Source organism: Salvelinus sp. IW2-2015, linkage group LG4q.1:29 (genome assembly GCF_002910315.2).
Source record: "Salvelinus sp. IW2-2015 linkage group LG4q.1:29, ASM291031v2, whole genome shotgun sequence".
NCBI classification, from domain to species: Eukaryota; Metazoa; Chordata; class Actinopteri; order Salmoniformes; family Salmonidae; genus Salvelinus; species Salvelinus sp. IW2-2015.
The window spans coordinates 27,278,435-27,299,872 of NC_036842.1; the positions used below are offsets into that span (position 1 = coordinate 27,278,435).

The following is a 21,438-nucleotide window of genomic DNA, read 5'->3' on the forward strand; positions in this document are numbered from 1 at the left end:
CTCTCCACATATATGTGACCAGTTTCAGGAAGCCAGCCGTATGTCACTACTTCACAGGAGAGGCAATTGAACGTCTTTTTATATATTTTTTTCAAAATGCGTTTTTGGCCAGCAATGCCTTCTGGAGCATGTGAACTTTTATGTGCCTCAATAACAAACGTGTACTCCATGTGTAAATACAAATAAAATGGTTAAATTACGAGCCTAGCTGGTTTAGCCACGGAAAAAGACAGGAACCTTCCTGCAGCCTCAGACCGCTGCGCCATTCAGGAGGCCCTGATAAAGTGTACTTTAATCTGCAGTTTTTCCTTATTGTAGTCTACTACTTTCACCACTTTTAGTCTTGAAATCTTTGGTTGCTTACTACACTGCTCACTCTGTTTGCCACACGACCTCACATGGGAATCCTTAAAGAGATGGGAGGTGCTACAGTTTAAGAGGGTGCGAACAATGCTGAATGGGTGTAGACAAAGAAGGGCTCTCCAGTAGTAGTACCAAAAAATTAAAAGGCCATCTTCTCAAAAGTGGGATTACAAGTCTATCAACTTTCAAAGCAGAATTACTTTCCCATTGTTCCTCAACTGCAGCATTTCATTTTCTCTACTTTTATCCAATGTAAAAAACCCCATTTCAAATTTTGCTAGATATGACCGAATCCAGGTGGTGGCTCACATATTAGAGTGTGATGGAAAAAGAGAGGAGGAAGAGAGAGGAGGAGGTCTCTCACTGGAAACATCCAGACTGATATGATTGTCAGGTAGGACCGTAAGCCAAGAGAGTCTCGGTCTGTGTCTCCTGGCTTCTAAAAACACTCTCATCAACAACTAAACTGACTTTACTCATCCGCTGCTCCTCTAAACCAATCAGGTGTGTTAGAGCAGGGCTGGAGAAAAAGTTTGCATACCCAGTATTTCTGCAGGAGGGTTGGCCACCTCTGCCCTATAGAGTTAAGAGAATGGTTTCAACAGTTACAGAGTGGGTGAGACAGAGAGGACATGTTGTTTCTATGGGAAACCTGGGGGAGGTTTGTGTTTCTTTCTGTTTAGCTCCACTGTCCCACGGAGGACTGTAGTGTAAAACTGTAGTGTTCCTCTCTGTTTAGCTCCACGGTCCTCGGAGGACTGTAGTGTAAAATGTAGTATTCTCTTGTTTAGTCCACTGTCCTCACGGAGGACTATAGTGTAAACTGTAATTGTTCATGTTGTTTAGTCCCTACTGGTTCTGGCAGATGGTGTAAAAGTAGTGTTTCTGCTCTGTTTAGTCCATGTCCCAAGAGGACTGTAGTGTAAAACTGTAATGTTCCTCTCTGTTTAGCTCCACGGTCTCGGAGACTGTAGTGTAAAACTGTAGTTCCTCTCTGTTTAGCTCCACTGTCCCGGAGGACTATAGTGTAAAATGTAATGTTCCTCTCTGTTTAGCTCCACGTCCTCGCAGGACTAGTGTAAAACTGTAGTTCCTCTTGTTTAGCTCCACTGTCGAGGACTATAGGTAAACTGTAAGTTCCTCTCGTTTAGCTCCACTGTCCCGGAGGACTATAGTGTAAAACTGTAATGTTCCTCTCTGTTTAGCTCCACTGTCCGGAGGACTATAGTGTAAAACTGTAGTGTCCCTGTTTAGTCTCACATGTCCTCGGAGGACTTAGTGTAAAACTGTAGTGTTCCTTTTAGCTCCACTGTCCTCGGAGGACTTAGTGTAAAACTGATGTTCCTCTCTGTTTAGCTCCACTGTCCTCGGAGGACTGATAGTGTAAAACTGTAATGTTCCTCTCTGTTTAGCTCCACGTCCTCGGGGACTATAGTGTAAAACTGTAGTGTCCTCTCTGTTTAGCTCCACTGTCCTCGGAGACTATAGTGTAAAACTGTAATGTTCCTCTCTGTTTGCTCCACTGTCCACGGAGGACTATAGTGTAAAACTGTAGTGTTCCTCTCTGTTTAGCTCCACTGTCCTCGGAGGACTATAGTGTAAAACTGTAGTGTTTTCTCTGTTTAGCTTCGCAGCTCACTAGGAGGTGTAACTGATAATGGTTCTCTCGTTTAGCTCCACTGTCCTCATGAGGACTATAGTGTAAACTGTATCTCCTCTGTTTTAGCTCCTATGTCCTCTGGCGAGGCTATAGTGTAAACTTATGTTCCTCTCTGTTTAGCTCCATTCTGGTCCCACGGAGATATAGTGTAAAACGTAGTGTTCCCTCGTTGAGCTCCCACGTCCTCGGAGGATCTAGATGTAAAACTGTAGTGTTCCTCTCTGTTTAGCTTCACTGTCCCACGGAGGACTGTAGCGTGAAACTGTTGTGTTCCTCTCTGTTTAGCTCCACTGTCCCACAGAGGACTATAGTGTAATAGATGAACAGGGAATATAGGGACCTATATTATCCTGATTCCTTCCACACAGTCATTTTGTTCTGGTACTGTTCTGTTGGTAGGAAGTCCTACAAGCTTGATTCAGAATTACAGTAATATGCACCGTGACCATGGACTGGACTTTCCATTCATATCTATCAGCCTTATCTACACCGCACTTCCTTTTACCTGACTCTCTCTCACTCTTTCATTACTCACTGATTCTCTCTTTCTATGCCTTTAATTCTTATACACCCACACTACGGTTGTAAACTCTCTCGCCATCTCTCGCTATATCTCTCACCCACATACCTCTATTGTCAACACTGGTTGTGATTGACCAACATCTCAGACCTTTGCTTTGGTAATCAGATGAATTTCCAGTCACACCCGTCCCGACCCTGTACTGTACTTCTGCTCTCTCTGTTTGCTCAACAATAGTAACATCCAGACCTAGACTATTCATCATGATCAGACTGTTCCAATACAGTCATGATCATCTGTCAATCAGACCTGTAACAGTCATAGTCACGCTGTATCATTATTGCATCTGTTTACTAGATCACTGTCACATTCCCATCTGCCATCAACCCACAGCTAGCGCCCAGGTCAAAAGCCATCTGTGTGACAGTCCTATAACTCATCATGGCTGAATTTGGCTCGTCGTCTGGTTGGCTGGCTGGCTGGTTGGTTGGAGCTGGGAGGGAGAGTTTATGGCCACAATAAAAGGATATTATGACACTCCCAGCTGTAGACCTGAAGACAGTTTAACTACCTGCTGTTTCTTAGTCTTGTCGTCTCTAACTGTGTTTCTGAAAAAGAAACTGCCTCGGTCTGGCCTTAAACACTTGGCTAGTTATATTGCATATCCAATTGATTTCTATTAGAGATAAAGCCTTCCCAATATGACATCAGTGTGTATAAATGTGTTTAATAGAATCAGGACCACTCTGATGACTCCAGTGAGATGACGTGACCACCGCTGGCTACAGAAACACAATCTCTCCCTCTGAGGTAAAGTATTTCCCAAAACATCTGCCACCTGATCCCAGTTACGGTCACATTACGGGAACATTACGGTCGGTCAGCACACTTAGTGGAAATGTTGATTGGAGGAAAATCAAACTGGCAGAAAGGAGAAAGGAAGAGAGGGAGAGAGAGAGAGGTGGAGAGAGATGATAAAGTGATATAGGGATATCTTAGAACTCTGCCTGGCGGAGAAACTACAGACTTTTCCATCCCTCTCATCTAGGACACATGTGGAGGTGGAGGAAAAACACCAACAGAAAAAAGTACCAGAGACACATCAACACTGACCACTGCTTGGTGTGGTGTCTCTGCAGTGTGTTTTGTTCTTTATCCCTTTCTGTAGCCAGGGAGACGGTTCATGACAAGGGGCTGAGGGTTAAGGTAGAGTTTAATATTTTCCCGGTATTTTACAAATGTTCCATTCTGAGAATAAATCCCTTTTCTACCAGGTAACCAAAAACCGGAAGTGTCATTCAACAGCATTATAAAGCATATAAATAAGCCTGTCTGGATTTGATTAGAGCTTTGATCGACAATTCAATCATGATGCTACTTGACCCTGATGAGCAATACATTATATACATTTTATGAGCCCCACATTAAAGACATTTAATGAGGTCAAGCCCAAAAAAGAACAAATGATTGTGCTGTTATCCAATACATACATGATATAGGCTACTGCACATTACGCCTGACAGAAAAACATAAAAGCCTATAGATGTAGCTACTGTAGCTATATGCTCTCTTGGGTAAATGAATTAAACTAGCTCAAGTAGGCTAATCTTTTTTAGTGTGAACTGTATTACTGTACTGTATTGTATTATAGACTACTGGATTATATTGACTGAATTAAGCACATCATTCAAACCACGATAAAGCAGGGAGAGAACATGCGATTCTGGTGCAGCACATGCGGCCAACAAAGTTACAATTACAGGCTAGTGAATTTGATTTTAATTTTGAAATATAATAGGGCCAATTTGTGTTATTCGTAGGCTGACGCATAAATACTTTTAATAATATTTCCCCTAATATTAGTAGCCTACCTCCTCTTTCTCTCTCTATTGTTGCTTCATTACTTCCTCGCTTTCAACAGTTAAATGAAATATGTTTCATTGTCCTTATCTTCATCATTCTAATGACACCTTGAATAGTACTAGAACTAGATGCAGAAGGCTTTCTCTTCTTTTCACGAAGACTGAATGGTTATGGGTCTGAATAAATTACTGCTATAGCCTACCGCCGCGCGAGCGTTCGCTCTTCTTTCAAACTACCCATGAGTTCTATTGGCTGCTGTATTTAACATTCATCAAACAAGAGCTTGCGTCCCTCTTTGAATAGTCTATTGGTATAAAAAATGATGTCCAGCAAGCTATTGTAGTCCAGCTTTTCCTGCATGGGACTCCAAGAGCTAAGAGTGTTTTTTAAGGAGAGAGGCCAGCGGAGCACAGGTGCGTGCGTATTGCGCAAGAGACAAAGGCTATAAGTTAGAAATTATGCCTAATCCATCACTAATTAGCTAATTATACGGCTAATACTGCAATAAATATATTACCTGAAAGAGGTAGGCTAGAAAATCTATATATCAATCTAGAACAGGATTATCTATTTTGGAGGCAACTTGAATGGAGTTGATGGAGAGAGAGAAAGACTGCAAGAGCGTGTTCGCACGTGCTCTGATTGAAAGCAATAATATTCAAGTGATAGGCTGTTTTAAAACTCTGCTGCTGCAATTAAAAAAAAACATCTTTACAATAAAAAAGTAAGGTGTCCTCCGAAAGCCAGATGGAGATTAGATGAGCATTCAGTCTTTATATTACTGTAGCATAGACTATGCTGCCCTATCTGTCATAAGACAAAAAGTTACCATGATAAGATGATAGGTCTACATGCATTGTGAACTGCACTCCATACTGAGATGGGCTGTCTGTACCCAGCCTGAGCATTGAATATTCATCATGCAGAGGCAGTTGAGAAGCCAGATTAGACATCACATATAATTTAACACTTCCATTTCACGCTATGCTGTTCATAGTTTATTTTAATTTACTGGTTTCTCGCAGTTATATATCCCGAGAAAAGGGAGTGGTTTTGGGTGGTAAATCTCAGTAACCTGGTTCCCGCCATTCAACCCTAGGCTGAGTGCATTAAAGAAACATCCCCCTGCTATTTCTGGTTTCCCCTCGGCCCCTTTCCTCTTCCTTATTCTCATCCCCTTCCTCCCGGCGACCCACAGACCCTTAACGAGCAGTTCTGCTCTTCTAATCAGTCCAGTTGTGGACGTCCTCTGACTACGTTCAATAACAACACAATAGCAATGGACAGTATTTGACACTTTCACTAGGTCTGAATGTGCTTTACATTGTGGTAACTGTCCACCAGTGTAGCAATCACTAGATTCTAACTTTAACGACTAATTTGAAAAGGCATCACACTAATCTTACAGTAGATCAGTGTCTGTAGGGCTCGTTTGTGACCTACTCCTGATAGAGTCTAAGGAACTAGTACAGGAGAGGAGAGAAGAGAGGATGAGAGCTCTGAGAGATCCAGGCGGAATAACTTCACTCTCTCCAATGACTGCCTCCTCCCTCCCATAATTCACCACAGCAGGTCAAAGCGGCTTGAGAGTCATACACAGATACACACGCATGCGGACACACCACACAGGTCACATGACATCATTCCCAGCTGACCCAAGAGGACAAATATTTGGGCCCTTGTTGCTGATGGCAACGACCTCAGAGGGAGGTACAAGGCTGCCGTGGTTCCCTGACCCTTGACCAATAGGGTTAATGCTCACCTCAAAAACACAGAGAGGACGCTGGGAGTAAGAGTTAATGCACTCTCGGGGGCCTGTGTGTATGTATGTATGTGTGTGTGTATGTATTGTGTGTATGTATGTGTGTGTGTGTGTGTACACGTGCATGTGTTCGTTTGTGGTCAGTGGGGTCTGATTGCTCTAGTTAGTGAATGTTTAAACTCTGAAGAGGTGGGCAGCAGCACTAAAGGTTAGCTGGATGGGGTTGAATGTTGGCTGTTCAGATAGAACACATCCCTCTACAAGCCCCTCTCTCTCTCCATTCCAGGGGTTTAACAGTCAGTCAACTGTATCTAACTACTGAACAGCCCAGACAAAACTACAACCAATCAACAGGCAATACAATACTGCAAGCAGCAACACTACAACAAGAGGGTCTGTGGATTTCCTGCTTGAGTTAAAGTCAGCACTGTACCTACATGTCAATAACTCAATGTGAAAGTAAGTGTGCAACTCTGCTGTGTATACGTGTGTGTGTGTGTGTGTGTGTGTGTGTGTGTGTGTGTGTGTGTGTGTGTGTGTGTGTGTGTGTGTGTGTGTGTGTGTGCTGTCTCTTATACACATCTAGATGTGTATAAGAGACAGGTATACGTGTGTGTGTGTGTGTGTGTGTGTGTGTGTGTGTGTGTGTGTGTGTGTGTGTGTGTGTGTGTGTGTGTGTGAAATGTGTGTCTACATGTGCGTGTATCCCTCTCTCAGTCTCACCTGCGATGGCCTGCAGCAGTCCACACACGTTGAAGATGCTCTTCTTCATGATGCTCTGGAAGCACATGGTGAAGACAGAGATGAAGGCCACGGCACACAGTAGCAGGATCCCCGCCGCCAGGAAGATGGACGCTGCCTGCCAGAACCCGCTGGCGATCTCCCCAAAGTGCACGGCGTACGGCCCACACAGCACACCGCGCCGCAAGTGGGGCAGCTTGATGCAGCGGCCGTATATGCCCAGGGTGGGCCGGTAGGCCTCGCCAGCCGCTGTGGCACCATGAGGGCCGAAGACGGCGTCCGGTGTCCGGGGGAAGCCCACCAGCCAATCGGTGCTCATGAAGGCGATGAGCTCTCCGAAGGCAACCACGATACTGAGTAGAGTCCACAGCATGGAGCGACAGGTCACGATCACGTGGCACATGGTGATGATGATGTTTGAAGTGGTTCTGAAGTGTTCCTGGTGATGTCTTTTTGGTGATGTCTTTTCCCGCCCAGTGGTTACACAGGTGGGGTCAAAGGTGAAGGTTCAAGTCCTTAGGGTCTTCAGGAAGAGGGGAAAGGGTGAAGGGAGAGAGTGAAGGATGGGGTCCTGTTGTGACGGAGGTGTGAGAGAGGGTAAACAGTTCCAGTGCAGGGAAAGGAGGGAGGAGAAGGAGGGAGGGAGAGGTTGGTTTGGAGGCAGGGTCTGAGGTCAATGATTGAAAGTCTCTCTCTCTCTCTCTCTCTCTCTCTCTCTCGCTCTCTCTCTCTCTTATCTCCCCCTGGTGTTGTTCCTCTTCCTTCTTTCTGGTTTGTCTCCCTATCTTTCTTTCCGATCCTTCCTGCGATGTCTTACTCACCCGCTTTCAGTTTCTCTTCCAGCCGGAGTGTCTGTTTTTCACACGCTCTCTCGTTCTCTCTCTTCTGGACTCTACATCGTAGTGAAGGAGTGTCTCCAAGGCCAGCCAGCTGGCTTCTCACCAACTACACACCTTGAGACAGAGGGGAGGGGGAGAAAGAGAGGAGGGAGGGCGGAGAAGGGAACAGAAAGTGAGTGTGTGATCATTATTTATGGCAGTTGAAAGGGCAGACCATGGTAGAACGCTCAGTTACATGATGTATTTATTTTTATTTAACTCTTATTTTACCTGGTAAGTTGACTGAGAACACATTCTCATTTACAGCAATGACCTAGGGAATAGTTACAGGGGGGATGAATGATCCAATTGGAAGCTGGGGATGATTAGGTGGCCATGATGGTGTGATGGCCAGATTGGTAATTTAGCCAGGACACCGGGGTTAACACCCCTACTCTTATGATAAGTGCCATGGGATCTTTAGTGACCACAGAGAGTCAGGACACCCGTTTAACGTCCCATCCGAAAGACGGATTAGCAGTGTTGGAATCAAACGTTTCAGAAGCAGTGTTTCCCCCCTCCCAACTCAGGCAACATTTAACTGTAATCAGCAAAGAAACTTGGTCATTGACCAACACAGCAGTTTAAAATAACCAACCATACACTAACAGTAAGTGGCATAGCACAGCCATGGTGAATGGGAGTAATGGTGGATGAAACGTATAGACAGGGAGAGCCTTATGACAACAGGGCTGCAGACAGAGGGAGGGTTTGTCTAAAACGAACCAACAACCTCTTGTCATGTTTACATAAAGCCAGGCCTGGAGAGGAAGAGAGGAGGATGGAGGAGGAGGGAGAGAGAGAGAAAGGGCAGGCCTGGTCAGCCAGCCTGGAGGAGCCTGACTCCTCTGCTCTGCTCTCTGTTTTGGTTTCCCCTGCAGAGCTCCCTGACTGACAGGGTCAGCTCCTCCCCTTTCCCCTTCCCAGGGGTGTGTGTGTGTGTACTGTGTGTGTGTGTGTGTGTTTGTGTGTGTGTAGGAGCGTGCATGCATCTGTGTGTGAGGAGTTACTCTGGGTCCACACTGATGTCTGTGTAGTGTCAGTCCCAGGGGAAGCTGGGTGAGATGTGGAGGGGAGAAGGAGAGTTGAAGGGAAGAGAGGAGAGAGATGTGGAAAGAGGGAATGAGGGATCCTTTGACAAACAGACACAGACAGAGGGAAAAACAAACAATCTCAGATGAAACAGCCCACGCCACTGATGTAGGGCTGATAGCAGCCTGGCTGTCCAACCACCACAGAGCTAACACATAACTGACCTAGGGTCAGCCAGGCTGAGATAACCCTGCTGACACGGCCATTTCATAAACACCACCACTACAGAACTCACAGAACCCCAGTGTCACCATCACATCACAGCTATTTCACGAACACTACTGTCACATACCTCCTAAAGATAGATAACCGCAGTGACATGAACATGTCATTAACACCATCAGTACTGGGGGAGAGGTAACCACGTCCATCTCACAACAACACTGTCATCTCACTGACTCTCACTGACGCTTGCTGGAGAGTTGAATAGATAACCTACTGATGGTCTGACTGTCTCCATCTAACAACACACCATTCACCATCATCACTATCTCTAGAAGGCTGTGGGATAACCACCCATGACATCATTTCACAACTCGGCTACCCCACACACTATCTCTAGACAATACAGAAAGCTGACCCTCAGGGCTTGGTTTCACAACATGGCCTTCTAAACTAATAAACAATAAATACTGTAAAATGTCAGGGCTCGGAGAGATAACCCATGGCAAGAACATCGTTCATAAAAGATTTTAGCTACAGGAGGAAATCATATACCCAATCCCAAGGGCTTTACTTCAAAAGGCCTTTCACAAACATTTGTCTTCTTTATCTAACCCTCAGTTTACCTGAAAACACATTTAATTTAATTGATAACTTGGCACAAAGACGCTCTACCATAAGGCAGCTTAACAGTCCATGTGAACCACGGCATTAATGTAATAAAACATAGCAAGGCAAGGAGCTCTTGCTACAGAACATTAATGCAGCAGTAAATTACTGCAATGTAAAAGCTGCTAGGTTTTAAACCACAAGCTGTATTAAACAGCATAACCAGGCGACAGCTGATGAGATCATCGACTAGGCAGTCACTTGTTGATGACTTCATTCTCAGGTCAGGCTGAGGTCTCTCAGTGGGCCTCTAGATCTGAATGAAGTATCTGGGTCTACAGGAATGTTTCTACCATTCCCTCCCTCTCTCTATCCCTCTCGCCATTTCTCTCTCTCTCCATCTCCCTATCTCGCTCTTTCTATCACACATACCTAGAGGGACGTAAAAACCTTCTGTATTAAAATTATCTATCTGGATCCTGTATCTTGGAGTCGGAAACACAGTCCTCAGTGTGCTGAAACACAGTCCTGAGTGTGCTGAAACACAGTCCTCAGTGTGCTGAAACACAGTCCTCAGTGTGCTGAAACACAGGGTTCACATCGTCTCAGCAGCTCACTTTACTAGTGTTGCGTTTTCCATCTAACATTTCCAGTCATGAGTTCAGACTCGATGAGCACTAGCGGTAGGATAATATTAACTTGTGTCTGGTATTGTGGGATCATTGTGACTGGGAGAGATGGGCACAGCACACACCATTTTTTGACCATTTATTCTCTTGAACCACCAACCGCTCCCTTTCTTCTATTCTCCCTCCCTTTCCCATGCCTCATGGGAATCCTAAGCCTGGACACAGTGTGTGGAGATTCTGCGTGGGAGGGAAGGGTGGTAGTGGGAAAGTCTAGCTAGAGGGACATGAGGGCCAAGCTTCCTATCTGGGGAGCTGGGCGAGGGAGTGAGGAGCGCCTGGAGCAGCCTGGAGCAGAAGTAGGGGGCCAGTGGTGACCTGTGGCCGCCAAAGATCTGAACCTCCTGGGGTCGTTCCTGTCACTTGGCACCCGGTCACCATGGAGAGATAAGTTAAGTTAAAGTGTCGCTACGTGCTATGCAGGTCACACTCCCTTCTAGTAGGGATCAGTGCTGTTGTGTATGTGTGTGTTTAATGAATTATGTGTGTGTGATAGGGAGATTGATACAAGTGACAGCATACTGGAACCTTGACCTCTGTTTATCCTGTTGAAATAATCACAAAACCCTAGCTTTCCTCCCTCATTTTCTTCCCTCTCCTCGTTTCCCTCTCTTTCCCCTCTCCTCTCTTTCCCTCCTCTTTCCCCTCTCCTCTTTCCCCTCTCTTTCCCCTCTCTTTCCACTCTCCTCTCTCCCTCTCTCTTTCCCTCTCCTCTCTCTTCCCTCTCCTTCCCCTCGCTCTCTTTCCCCTCTCCTCGTTTCCCTCTCTTTCACTCTCCTCCTCTCCCTCTCTTTCAACCCTCCTCTCTTTCCTCTCCTTCTCGCCCTCTCTTTCCCTCTCCTCTCTTCCCTCTCCTTTCCCCTCTCCTCCCCGCTTTCCTCTCCTCCCCTCTTTCCCCTCTCCTCTCTTTCCCTCTCTTTCCCCTCTTTCCCCTCTCCTCTCTTTCCCTCTTTCCCCTCTTTTTCCCTCTCTATCCTTCCACCAGACAGACAGAATGACCCAGATCTGTGGGCGGCTAGCGAGTGTGTGTGTGAATGTGGTTTGTTGTATTGTGTGTGTGTGTGTCCAAGTCGAGTGGAGGTCATAAAAACAGGCGCAGAGACAGCCATCGCCTGTGGTGTAGGGATAGGATCAGGAATAACTTTTATGAAACACAAATATCTGTATTAACTAAGACACACACCAAGATGTCAATTGAAGAACAGCCAAGCGTATGGCTCAGTCACTGTCTTGATGCAGAACAACCTTTCAAGTAACTTCTCAACTTTTGGGACTCCCACCCACCCATGAGTTCTGTAGATCCGTAGATGTTTTCTGACACCAGTGATATTTCACAGACTGCCAGTTCAAACACCACTAGGAGGAAAGGCCTCTGGGCTCAGATCACGCACTTGGGACACTTTTTTGGTCAGTTGCAGAGACTAATTCCTCATTGACACACAACGTTGTTCGAAAACACTTAGAAAGCTGAAACAATCTAAAGCAGCTGGAGGAAAGGAACACAGAGCCGGGTCAACTGACCACTTCTTGAAGTTTAGCGCCACTTGGCCTTTGACCCCAACAGGCAGGTGTGCCTGATTGCAGGTGGGGGGGGGGGGGGGGAGAGAGAGAGAGAGAGAGACTGGTCAAGGGGAGTATCTGTAACTAAGGTAAAACTAGCTTACAGTCAATAAATTTGCTAGTGTATGATAAGATTGTGTATACTTTGTTCTGAGGTAATATTAGGACATGGCCTACTTCAATATTCCCCCTAGAGATAGACCAGACAGACCACTAAACAGGCAGAGCTTCAAGTGGTTTGTTACCATGAGCAGAACTTTCCCAGCACTCTGTGAAGCACAGCAAACCAGACCATAAACGTGTTAGGCTATGACTGGATTTATGATGTCTATTACACACACACACACACACCCACACACACACTAATAAGAGTGAACCAGTGACCATAGACTTAAAAACCCTAGGGTGTGTCTGTGTGCGAGTGTGTGTACACATTACCACCCCCATTAGTTCACAAACACTTTGCTACACTTCATCTGCACTACAAAGTACACAAATATGTCTGAGTCACACAGTGATATGCAGTCTCAACAGCAGGTCCCTCAGCACACTAACATTGACAGGAAATATGGAAATACATCTATGGAAATACAACGGCTACGGTAAACGTCGGAGACGAGGTGGTTAGTGGCGGGTGGTACATGGTGGTCTCTCAATCTCTCTCTTCCTCTCTCTCTCACTCACTGGGGGCAACTGTAGGTCAAACACCCATATAGATTGAGGCTATGGAGGAATGCCTATACTGTACAGTTAGATCTACACATCAGGTTTTCATTAAGAAGAACCAAATAAAGTCATTCGTCCATCCACTCAGGGCAGGCAGGGGAACAAAAGTATGGACGTTTCTAGACGTTTCCCTAACTAACTTTCAAAGTCTTTACTTTTGAAACCTGTCCTGAAAACTACTTTCAGTTGCTATCCTATTTATTGCAAAGCAACTTCAGAAACATATGCAGAGTTTAATTCCAAAACGCTATATCATCAGAAATTATTGCTTATTGGTACCTTCATGTGTGTGTGTAAAATATTACTGTTCTCAGATTTTATATTCATAGATTTTAGCTGTGAATGAAAATGTTTTTTTTTTTGTGAAATGCTATACATCCATTGTTTAGCTGGAATGGAATGTTCATATCCTGTACATCTGACTGTAATATGTGGTTGTTTTACCTAGCTATTTTAAGATGAATGCACTTACCGTAAGTCGCTCTGGATAAGAGCATCTGCTAAATGAGTCAAATGTAAAAAGTAAATGTTTTACGTACAGATCTCATATTACTATATTGAATTATCATACAAAAATTATAATATCGATGTCACAAATGTATCACTTGTACATTTCTTCATTAAAAAATTTAGTTATTTGTTACATTTCACTGTGTAAAACCTAGCAGTACTACTTATTTCTCTGAGAGTGAGGTGGATATACTGCAGCATTTAGCAAAAAAACATGATTATTTTTCTCCCTGAAATGAAACCATCAAGTGATAGATGTTAAACAAATACTGTACATGTCTGTCGTTGAACAACCCCATGTCACGATTAGATAGTGAAAAAATACACCAATCTCTTTCATAATTTGTTAAAACAATAAAAGCACATTTCTGAAAATGCATATATAGCGTTTTGGAATGAAACTCTTCACATGTTGCCTCTTCAAACACATAAAGCATGAACATATAACACAATAACATTCCCATGGCCTACTTCCACAGACCAACTGGAAAACAACTTAGTGTATGACTGAGTCATCAGTCAGGATAATGAAGAGTAAACACAAGATCAGTAAACACACACACAGCCTTGTCGTCCGGTATTAAGTATAATATGACTCTTAACAATTGTAGTTGTGTCAGTGCTGTGTGACAAATGATTGTAGTGCTCAACATTTCCACAGTGAGAGTGCCATAATTTCCCAGGGCTACTGTGTAACCTGCTCAACACTGGAGTTACATTATGATTAATATGAGGAACATAATATTTACATCCTCTAGCGTTAGTCACCCCCTTTGTTAGGCCTGGGAAATATTTCCAATCAGGGAAAGTAATACTTGAAACTGTCTTCTAAACACTATGAGGTAAATGTGAGCATTGAGCACTCTCACTTGCTAAATTAATCAATGTAAACCTTACAACAAGTCATATTGTTATATTCTGTCATGAAAGAGTAGCACAACTAATGCAAAACCAAAGAGAAGAAGAGAAACAATATGATCCAACCTGTTTGCCATATTCTCCTCCTTCAGTGCAGCTCTGCTGTATGTCTTGGTGGTTCTACCACTGGACTCCACACACCCAACCGCTAACTAACTCTCACTGAGACCCCAGTCTGTAGCTCTTCCCCTAACCCCTCCCCCTGGACTCACAGCCGGCAGTGATTTGCCAGACAGATGACGAGGCCACACCCCTGAGAGGGTGCACATGGTGACCATAGCTCAGCCCAGAATCTGGGTTAAAATAACAAATGCTGCAGCCAGCTGCACAGGGCCACCCTCTGTGGTGTGTGTGTGTGTGTGTGTGTGTGTGTGTGTGTGTGTGTGTGTGTGTGTGTGTGTGTGTGTGGTGTGTGTGTGTGTGTGTGTGTGTGTGTGTGTGTGTGTGTGTGTGTGGTGTGTGTGTGTGTGTGTGTGTGTGTGTGTGTGTGTGTGTGGTCCTGCCTGCTCTCTCTCTCGTACACATGCACAGAATGCTAGCCAAGCTCTGCGCTAATAAGAAGTATACGGCCCTGGACAATCCCAGGTTACATCGGCTTATGGCCTCCAGTAACATAACTCGGCCAGAGAAACAGACTGAATGACAGCCCGGACTGACTGACTCACAGGCAGACGGGTGTCCGGACTGAAGGGTGGATGGACTGACAAAGTTTTGTGTGTTGGTGATGGGAGTCCCCATTCAGCCAGCCTAATGTTCCAATGGTGGACATTAAAGTGAAAGCTGCTCTGTTTTCTGTCACAGTGTCATGTTTTTGTCTTTGATCATCATGTCTTGTCCCTGTGCTTCCCTCTGCTGGTCTTATTAGGTTCTTCCCTCTTTCTATCCCTCTCTCTCCCCCTTCCTCTCCCCTCCCTCCTCTCGCTTCTCTCTCTATCGTTCCGTTCCTGCTCCCAGCTGTTTCTCATTCTCCTAACGACCTCATTTACTCTTTCACACCTGTCCCCTTATTTTGCCCTCTGTTAGAGTCCCTATTTCTCCCTCTTTTCCGCTTCTGTCCTTGTCGGATTCTTGTTTGATGTTTTCTGTTCTGTGTCCTTGTTCCGCCCTGTCGTGTTTTTGCCTTCTTCAGATGCTGCGTGTGAGCAGGTGTCTATGTCAGCTACGGCCTGTGCCTTCCTGAAGCGACCTGCAGTCTGTGGTCGCGTCTCCAGTCGTTCCTCTCTACTGACGAGAGGATTTCAGTTTCCTGTTTTGGATTTACCTATGATAATTTCCAGGAGAATCATTGTTTGTTTAAGCCTGGAATAAAGACTCTGTTTCTTTAAGTCGCTTTTGGGTCCTCATTCACCAGCATAACACACAGTGGAAGAAATTAGATCCATATGAGAACCCACACACACGACCAAAGCCTTTCCTATTGGCCAGTTTAATAGGGGCGTCCTTCCTAAGGTTGGGGTTAGGTCAGGTTAGGTTTCTTCTGATCCACCTGAAGCTTCTGGAGATTGTTTTTCACCAACACATGAAAAAAAACGATAGATAAGAGCTTCTTTCAGAGTGGAGCAGAGAAGGGTGTTAGGGAAACCATGCATTGATCCACTTGAGATAGCAGAGCCACAGAACAGTTCACAATGTCTGCTACTATAATCCATCTGCTTTCATCTCCAGCCCAATATAGACTCCTCTTTTACCCTGCCTCTATAAATACTACAGACCTCTATCTACTGTGTGTGTGTTAGAAAGGTGAAAGGTCTGTTTTAAAGGCCATGCAGCATGGTCTGTCTAAAGTAGCACACTTATGATCTGAAAAGAGCTCATTCTAAAATGTCCATCGCACGCACGCACGCACGCACGCACGCACGCACGCACGCACACACACACACACACAAGGCCACAAGGCCACAGAGGGCTGGTCATTTGTCTTTCCTGACACAGACCAATCAATAGTATCACATAGATCTAAGCAGACCAGGAGAGAAGGGATGAGCTCTTAGGAAAGATGAAGAAAAAAGAGAAAACAGGTTGCTAGACAACATGCTGACCAGATCAATGCAGTTTGCTGACTTTGCGCCCTGGAATAACTATATAGCAATATAGTGAGACAAAGAAAGGAAGCAGTCAATGTAGACCAGGATTTCCCAACCCTCTCCTTGGACCCCCCGACACGCCAGATCTCCAGACGTGTTTCACATATGACTCCATGCAGTTTATACCCGTCCACATGTGTTTTAGATCAGTGTAGTGCCTGTGTGTGTGTGTGTGTATATGTGCGAGTGTGTGTGAGTATGTGCGTGTGTGTGAGTGTATGTGCATGCATGTGTATCTCCAGCCAGCGTAATGAGGTTATCCAGAGTCCCCCCCATAAAATCCCAGTGGAAACTGATGGACAGACACACGGAAATAATCTGGAAAGATGGGCAGATGGAAAGAAGATGGAAAGACTCTGATATGGAGTCTATGTAGTTTCCAGTCAGGAAAAGTAATACTAATGACAACCCACTCTACTCAGACTATTCTATTACACTGGTAGTCCTGGGGGGCCACAACACTGAGGTCTGGACTGAGTGTTGATATCTCCAATAGAAGCAGCCTATACAGGATAGTATACAGGGTAGTATACAGTACTGTATGTTAGCAGTTGAGGACTATTGGGGCCCAAAGTAGCCAAATATACTGTACAATGATAAATGGATCCACTGGCATCCTCTACATGCAACCAGACCTCGACGATTAAACACACACACACATACATGCACACACACACACACTTGGATCATACTCTTGGGAGAGAGCAAATAGCCATCTGGCCATTCCAAGGCCACGCCTGCATATCTGAGTCTACACACAGATGGAGGAGTAATATGGTAAAGATGTGCATGCATATGCACACACACACACACACACACACACACACACACACACGTTAAAGATGCTCTGGGGCAGGGTTTCCGTTATGAAAATGTGGCGCCGGACATTTGACCAGCAGCTTTTTAATTTACCGGACATTTGAGAAATTTGCGGACCCATATGCATTTAGTGTATAACCTGATAAGGGTTACGGTGCTCAGAATGACAGAAATCCCATTTAGATTATGGTAATTCATTTTAACAGAACATGCAAGTCGAGGATGCAACGACGTGTGTCCTTACCGCGCACTAACTGTCCATATGTACTTTTCCTCAGCCAACAAGATGAGTAACAAAAAGCAATATCTCTAGCCTATGCATAGGCGGCGTGTCAGTTTCAAGTTTGGGGAAGCTAATTTTCACCATAAAAATGCATCTTAATAATAAAGCATTCCATGCATCATCACATTTTCAGACTTATGTAAGATAGTCTACTATTCCTAATGTGAGTAGATTGGATAGTCATATTTAGGCTAATAATATAACTCAATCCCTATTCGCCAAAAAGACTGTTCAATGCATGGATAGAGGCCTGGACTATGGGCTATATCAGATAGGTTTCTTCTTTCTTTGGTTGGAAAAACACATTTCATGCATTTCTACTACACTTTATATGACTGGAGACAGCAGAATCTTTTTTAATACGAAAAATTACAGGGTAGCCTACTCTGCTGATACTGACAAAAATATCAATAAAAACTACTTTGTCCATATAATAGGCCTATGAGAAGTGGAGACACCAATATAATGTGACGTCCATCTAAACTGGAGGAGGAAATTACTGTCCAAAAACAAACTTTTAAGTAGCACTGACCCAACAATAATAAATGGTGAATATGTGCAGTGCGCACTCACCGGAGATATGGCCAATGCTCTCCGCTGGCGCCAATAAGATAGGCTATATGCCTACTATTGTTCGCTCAATTAAGCTGAGAATGATAACTAAAAGACAGATTAGAGTCTTTTCATTGTCAAAGCCATTTGCTTTTCAAACAATGTTTTCCCACAATTTATTTTTAAATATTGGGATATTCCTGGCTGGGCCTCTCTACTTTTCACTGACAGTCGTAACTTAACAATCCTCTATTTGGTATTTGCCGACCGCAGGCAATGCGATTTAAAACAAATTAAAAGCTAATGATCCTCTGTGGCCAAATCATGCTTTAGTAGCCTATTTTAAATGGTTGTATTTATTTCTGTATAGACAGGAGCAGGCTAATTAGGGTATATCATTTTGTCAATTTAATTCAATTTACTTAGGGAAAGCTTAGCTTCCCGTAGCCTTATGGAGGCGCCGCCTATGAGCCTATGTCAATCTACTCTAGATCCCAAATTCATACAACCAGTAGACCTGGAATACATAAAAAAGATGTCAAAAAGCGATAGATCAGAACGTTAAGCTTAAAATATTACAAAACGATTATTTTTTAACATTATTTGCGCAGCAATGCACACAAGGCAATAGGCTATGTGCGACTGTGCATTTGGCTAGCAGACAATGAAATAAAGTTGAAAACCAATAGAACATGAGAGAAATAGGCTACTGGTTTCAATGGCATATGAAATAATAGAAAAATTGCTTCCACAGATATGGTAGGATTTTGCGTAGACTATTTTAAAGCAAGGTAAAACATGCCTCAATATTTTCTAAAACTTTCAGGTTTCAAACAATTAAGTAGCTATGTTTTCACAACGCACACTGCCTCCAGCTCATTGCAAAGCTGGAGGCACTCCTTCTGTTGCCTATGCATTTGAATAGTGAATGGGAAGCATCCTTCAATTACCAGTTGAGAAATAAAAATAGTAGCTCTTTTTAATCATGGCAAAAAAATATTTTTTATTTCATTTAGAATTGTTGCGCAATGATTGGGCTTATAAAAGTGCTGTCTGACATATTTCCTGCTCAAAGGCTTTGTATCTGTATGCTGTGCGCTTGTGATAAATAAGATAAGCTACATAACAAATATACACACACGCCAATTTAATTCCACTCAATTATGCGAATGATCCCATAGACCGATAAGCATGACCAGTTAAATGTATTCCCATCAACTGGTATTTTCATCAATGAATAGGCCAAAAAACATTATTTCACATGGGATTTATTTTCTTCTCTCGGTCAATTGGGCGGTGCTAATTATATTTCTCACTTCTTTTTTTTTTTTTTTTTCGGCCAAAAGCCGGCTATTACCAGCTAATGGAAACCCTGCTCTGGGATAGGCGTGTCCACTGAGTTTAATGTATCATATAACCTACAGCCCAGTCTGCAGGGATCTTATTTCATGATTTCATGGATGAGGATTTCAGTCCAAATCCCCCATAGTGCAACACTGATAGAAAAAGGCCTAGAACAGTAAATATCTGGAAAGGTCTTTCAGTCATGAAGAAGGGACAGCGAGAGGAGCTTATGTAGAAGACGTCTGTAATAAAGCTTAGGACTACCTGAATGATTCCTTCACTAGTAGACATTCCAGCATTACATAACGGCAGCCTTGAAAAGCCATCGGAAGGACAAAACAAACTTCCCCTGAAAAATAAACCATCCATCTATCCATCTGTCCATCCATTCAGCACCTCTTAGGTTCCTTGTCTTCAGCAGACCTAATAGGCCTCTCATTCCTGTTGGAATTTAAAACTACTGCACTCACAATAAACAGGCAAAAGCAATACTTCAACTTCAGCAGTCGGCAACTCCATTAGCACCAAAGATAGTTAGGTGTCCTGGGCTGAGTGTAATGACTGTCTAGCACTATTAGGAGCAGATACAGTGTCATGGGTGTATCTGTTAATGTACTAAGGTCTGAGGTGTCGTAAACACAGTGCTGTGTTGAAGGTAACGGAGTCTCTGTACTGCTTCAGACCGTGGGAAACAGAGGAAAGAGAGGAGGAAAGAGGGAGAGAAAGCGATGGGGAGCTCAACTCTCCCAGGTGTTTTCTCAGCTGACGGGCAGCGGTGGGATCCACCCGTCACAGAGGTCTCAACACCTTTATTTTTCTCATCCTCCCCCTCTTTCCTTCCTCGAGTGTATATGTGTTTGAATTGTATGAGGGTAAAAGTGCCGGGCCTCAATACTCAAGCCTAGTACAGGAAAGAGACTTGGAGGGTGGTCCGGGTGTGTGTGTGTCTTCTTATATTGACAGTAACACTGCCAGCCTGTCGAGCCCAGCGCCTCGGAGGTTAAGAGTCTGTTGGAAAACAAAAACCATCTGACATATCAGAGTCTGGCATTGTCAAAGTGTGTGGCCAACCAGCAAGTTTCAAGTTTTAATGTCACATGCATAAGTACAGTGAAATGCTTTTCCTGCAAGCTCTAACCCCAACAATGCAGTAATCAATAACAATGTAATATTAAAAATAACAAGGTAGAACAAAAACACACAAGATCTAGAAATAAGAGCATGATAAAGTACACTATATACAGGGTCAGTTCCAGTACCATATTTACAATGTGCAGGGATACTGTCTCGATGGAGGGGGGCGACGCTGTAAACACGGGCTTACTTACACTACGTCGCCACCTTGATAACCTAAATAAATATTGTTTGTGGACTTTCGCTCTGTGTTCAATACCATCATCCCAGAACTGCTACAAGACAAACTCTCCCAGCTGAACGTGTCCAGCTCCATCTGTCAGTGGATCCCTGACTTCCTGACCAACAGGATGCAACACATGAAGCTGGGAAAACACCTTTCAGACTCTTTATCCCTTAGCTGCAAGGATGCATGCTCTCACCTCTACTCACTCACTCTACACCAATGACTGCCCCTCCAGCATCGCATCTGACAAACTACTCAAGTTTGCAGATGACACCACTCTGGTCTGTCTCATCACCGACGACGATGAGTCAATGTACCGTGGAGAGGTCGACCGGCTGGTGGCCTGGTGCAGTCGCAATAACCTGGAACTCAACACAGACAAAACCATGAAGATGGTGGTTGACTTCAGAAGACTCCTCCCACTATCTCTCCCCCTGGAGATTAATGGCTCAACTGTTAGCACGGCTGAATCCTTCAAATTCCTGTGGACCATCATCTCCCACAACCTCAAGTTGGAGGACAACATCACAGAGGTCACCAAGGAGGCACACCAGCAGATGGACTACTTGTAGCAGGTGAAAAAACTCAACATCTCCCAGTCAATCCTGATCTGGTTTTACGCATCAATCGTTGAGTCCATCCTCACCTCCTCTATCATAGTCTGGTTTGGGTCTGAGTCTGCCTGCTGCAAGGGTAAAGTGCAATGGTCTGCAGAAAGGGTAATCACCTGCCATCTTCCTTCCATCGAGGTCCTGCACAACTCCAGGGCAAGGAAGCGTGCAGGAAAGATCATCGCCGACCCCTCCCACCCGGTCCCCAACTCCAGAAATTCACTCATGACCAAAACCTCCCGCTACCTGAAAAGTTTCTTCCCCCGGGCTGTGGTCCTCACCAACCAGCCATCTGGCCCACAGAGACTAAAGGACTATGCACTCTATGCTGCACA

The 21,438-nt window shown here is 44.4% G+C and overlaps 1 protein-coding gene across 3 annotated transcripts in view; it reads right to left on the bottom strand.

Annotated features, from left to right (window-relative positions):
• LOC111961761 (LHFPL tetraspan subfamily member 2a protein-like) overlaps positions 1–21,438 on the bottom strand; it is a 78,077-nt gene that overhangs the window by 4,670 nt on the left and 51,969 nt on the right. For 2 of the 3 annotated variants that reach the window (XM_023984281.2, XM_070442733.1), the window contains one exon: positions 6,892–7,862. In XM_023984281.2, the coding sequence (XP_023840049.1) occupies positions 6,892–7,312 (421 nt within the window). In that variant the 5' untranslated portion in view covers positions 7,313–7,862. Of the gene's footprint in view, positions 1–6,891; positions 7,863–14,116; positions 14,214–21,438 lie in introns of those variants that run through there. The other variant, XM_023984278.2, reaches the window with a different exon arrangement.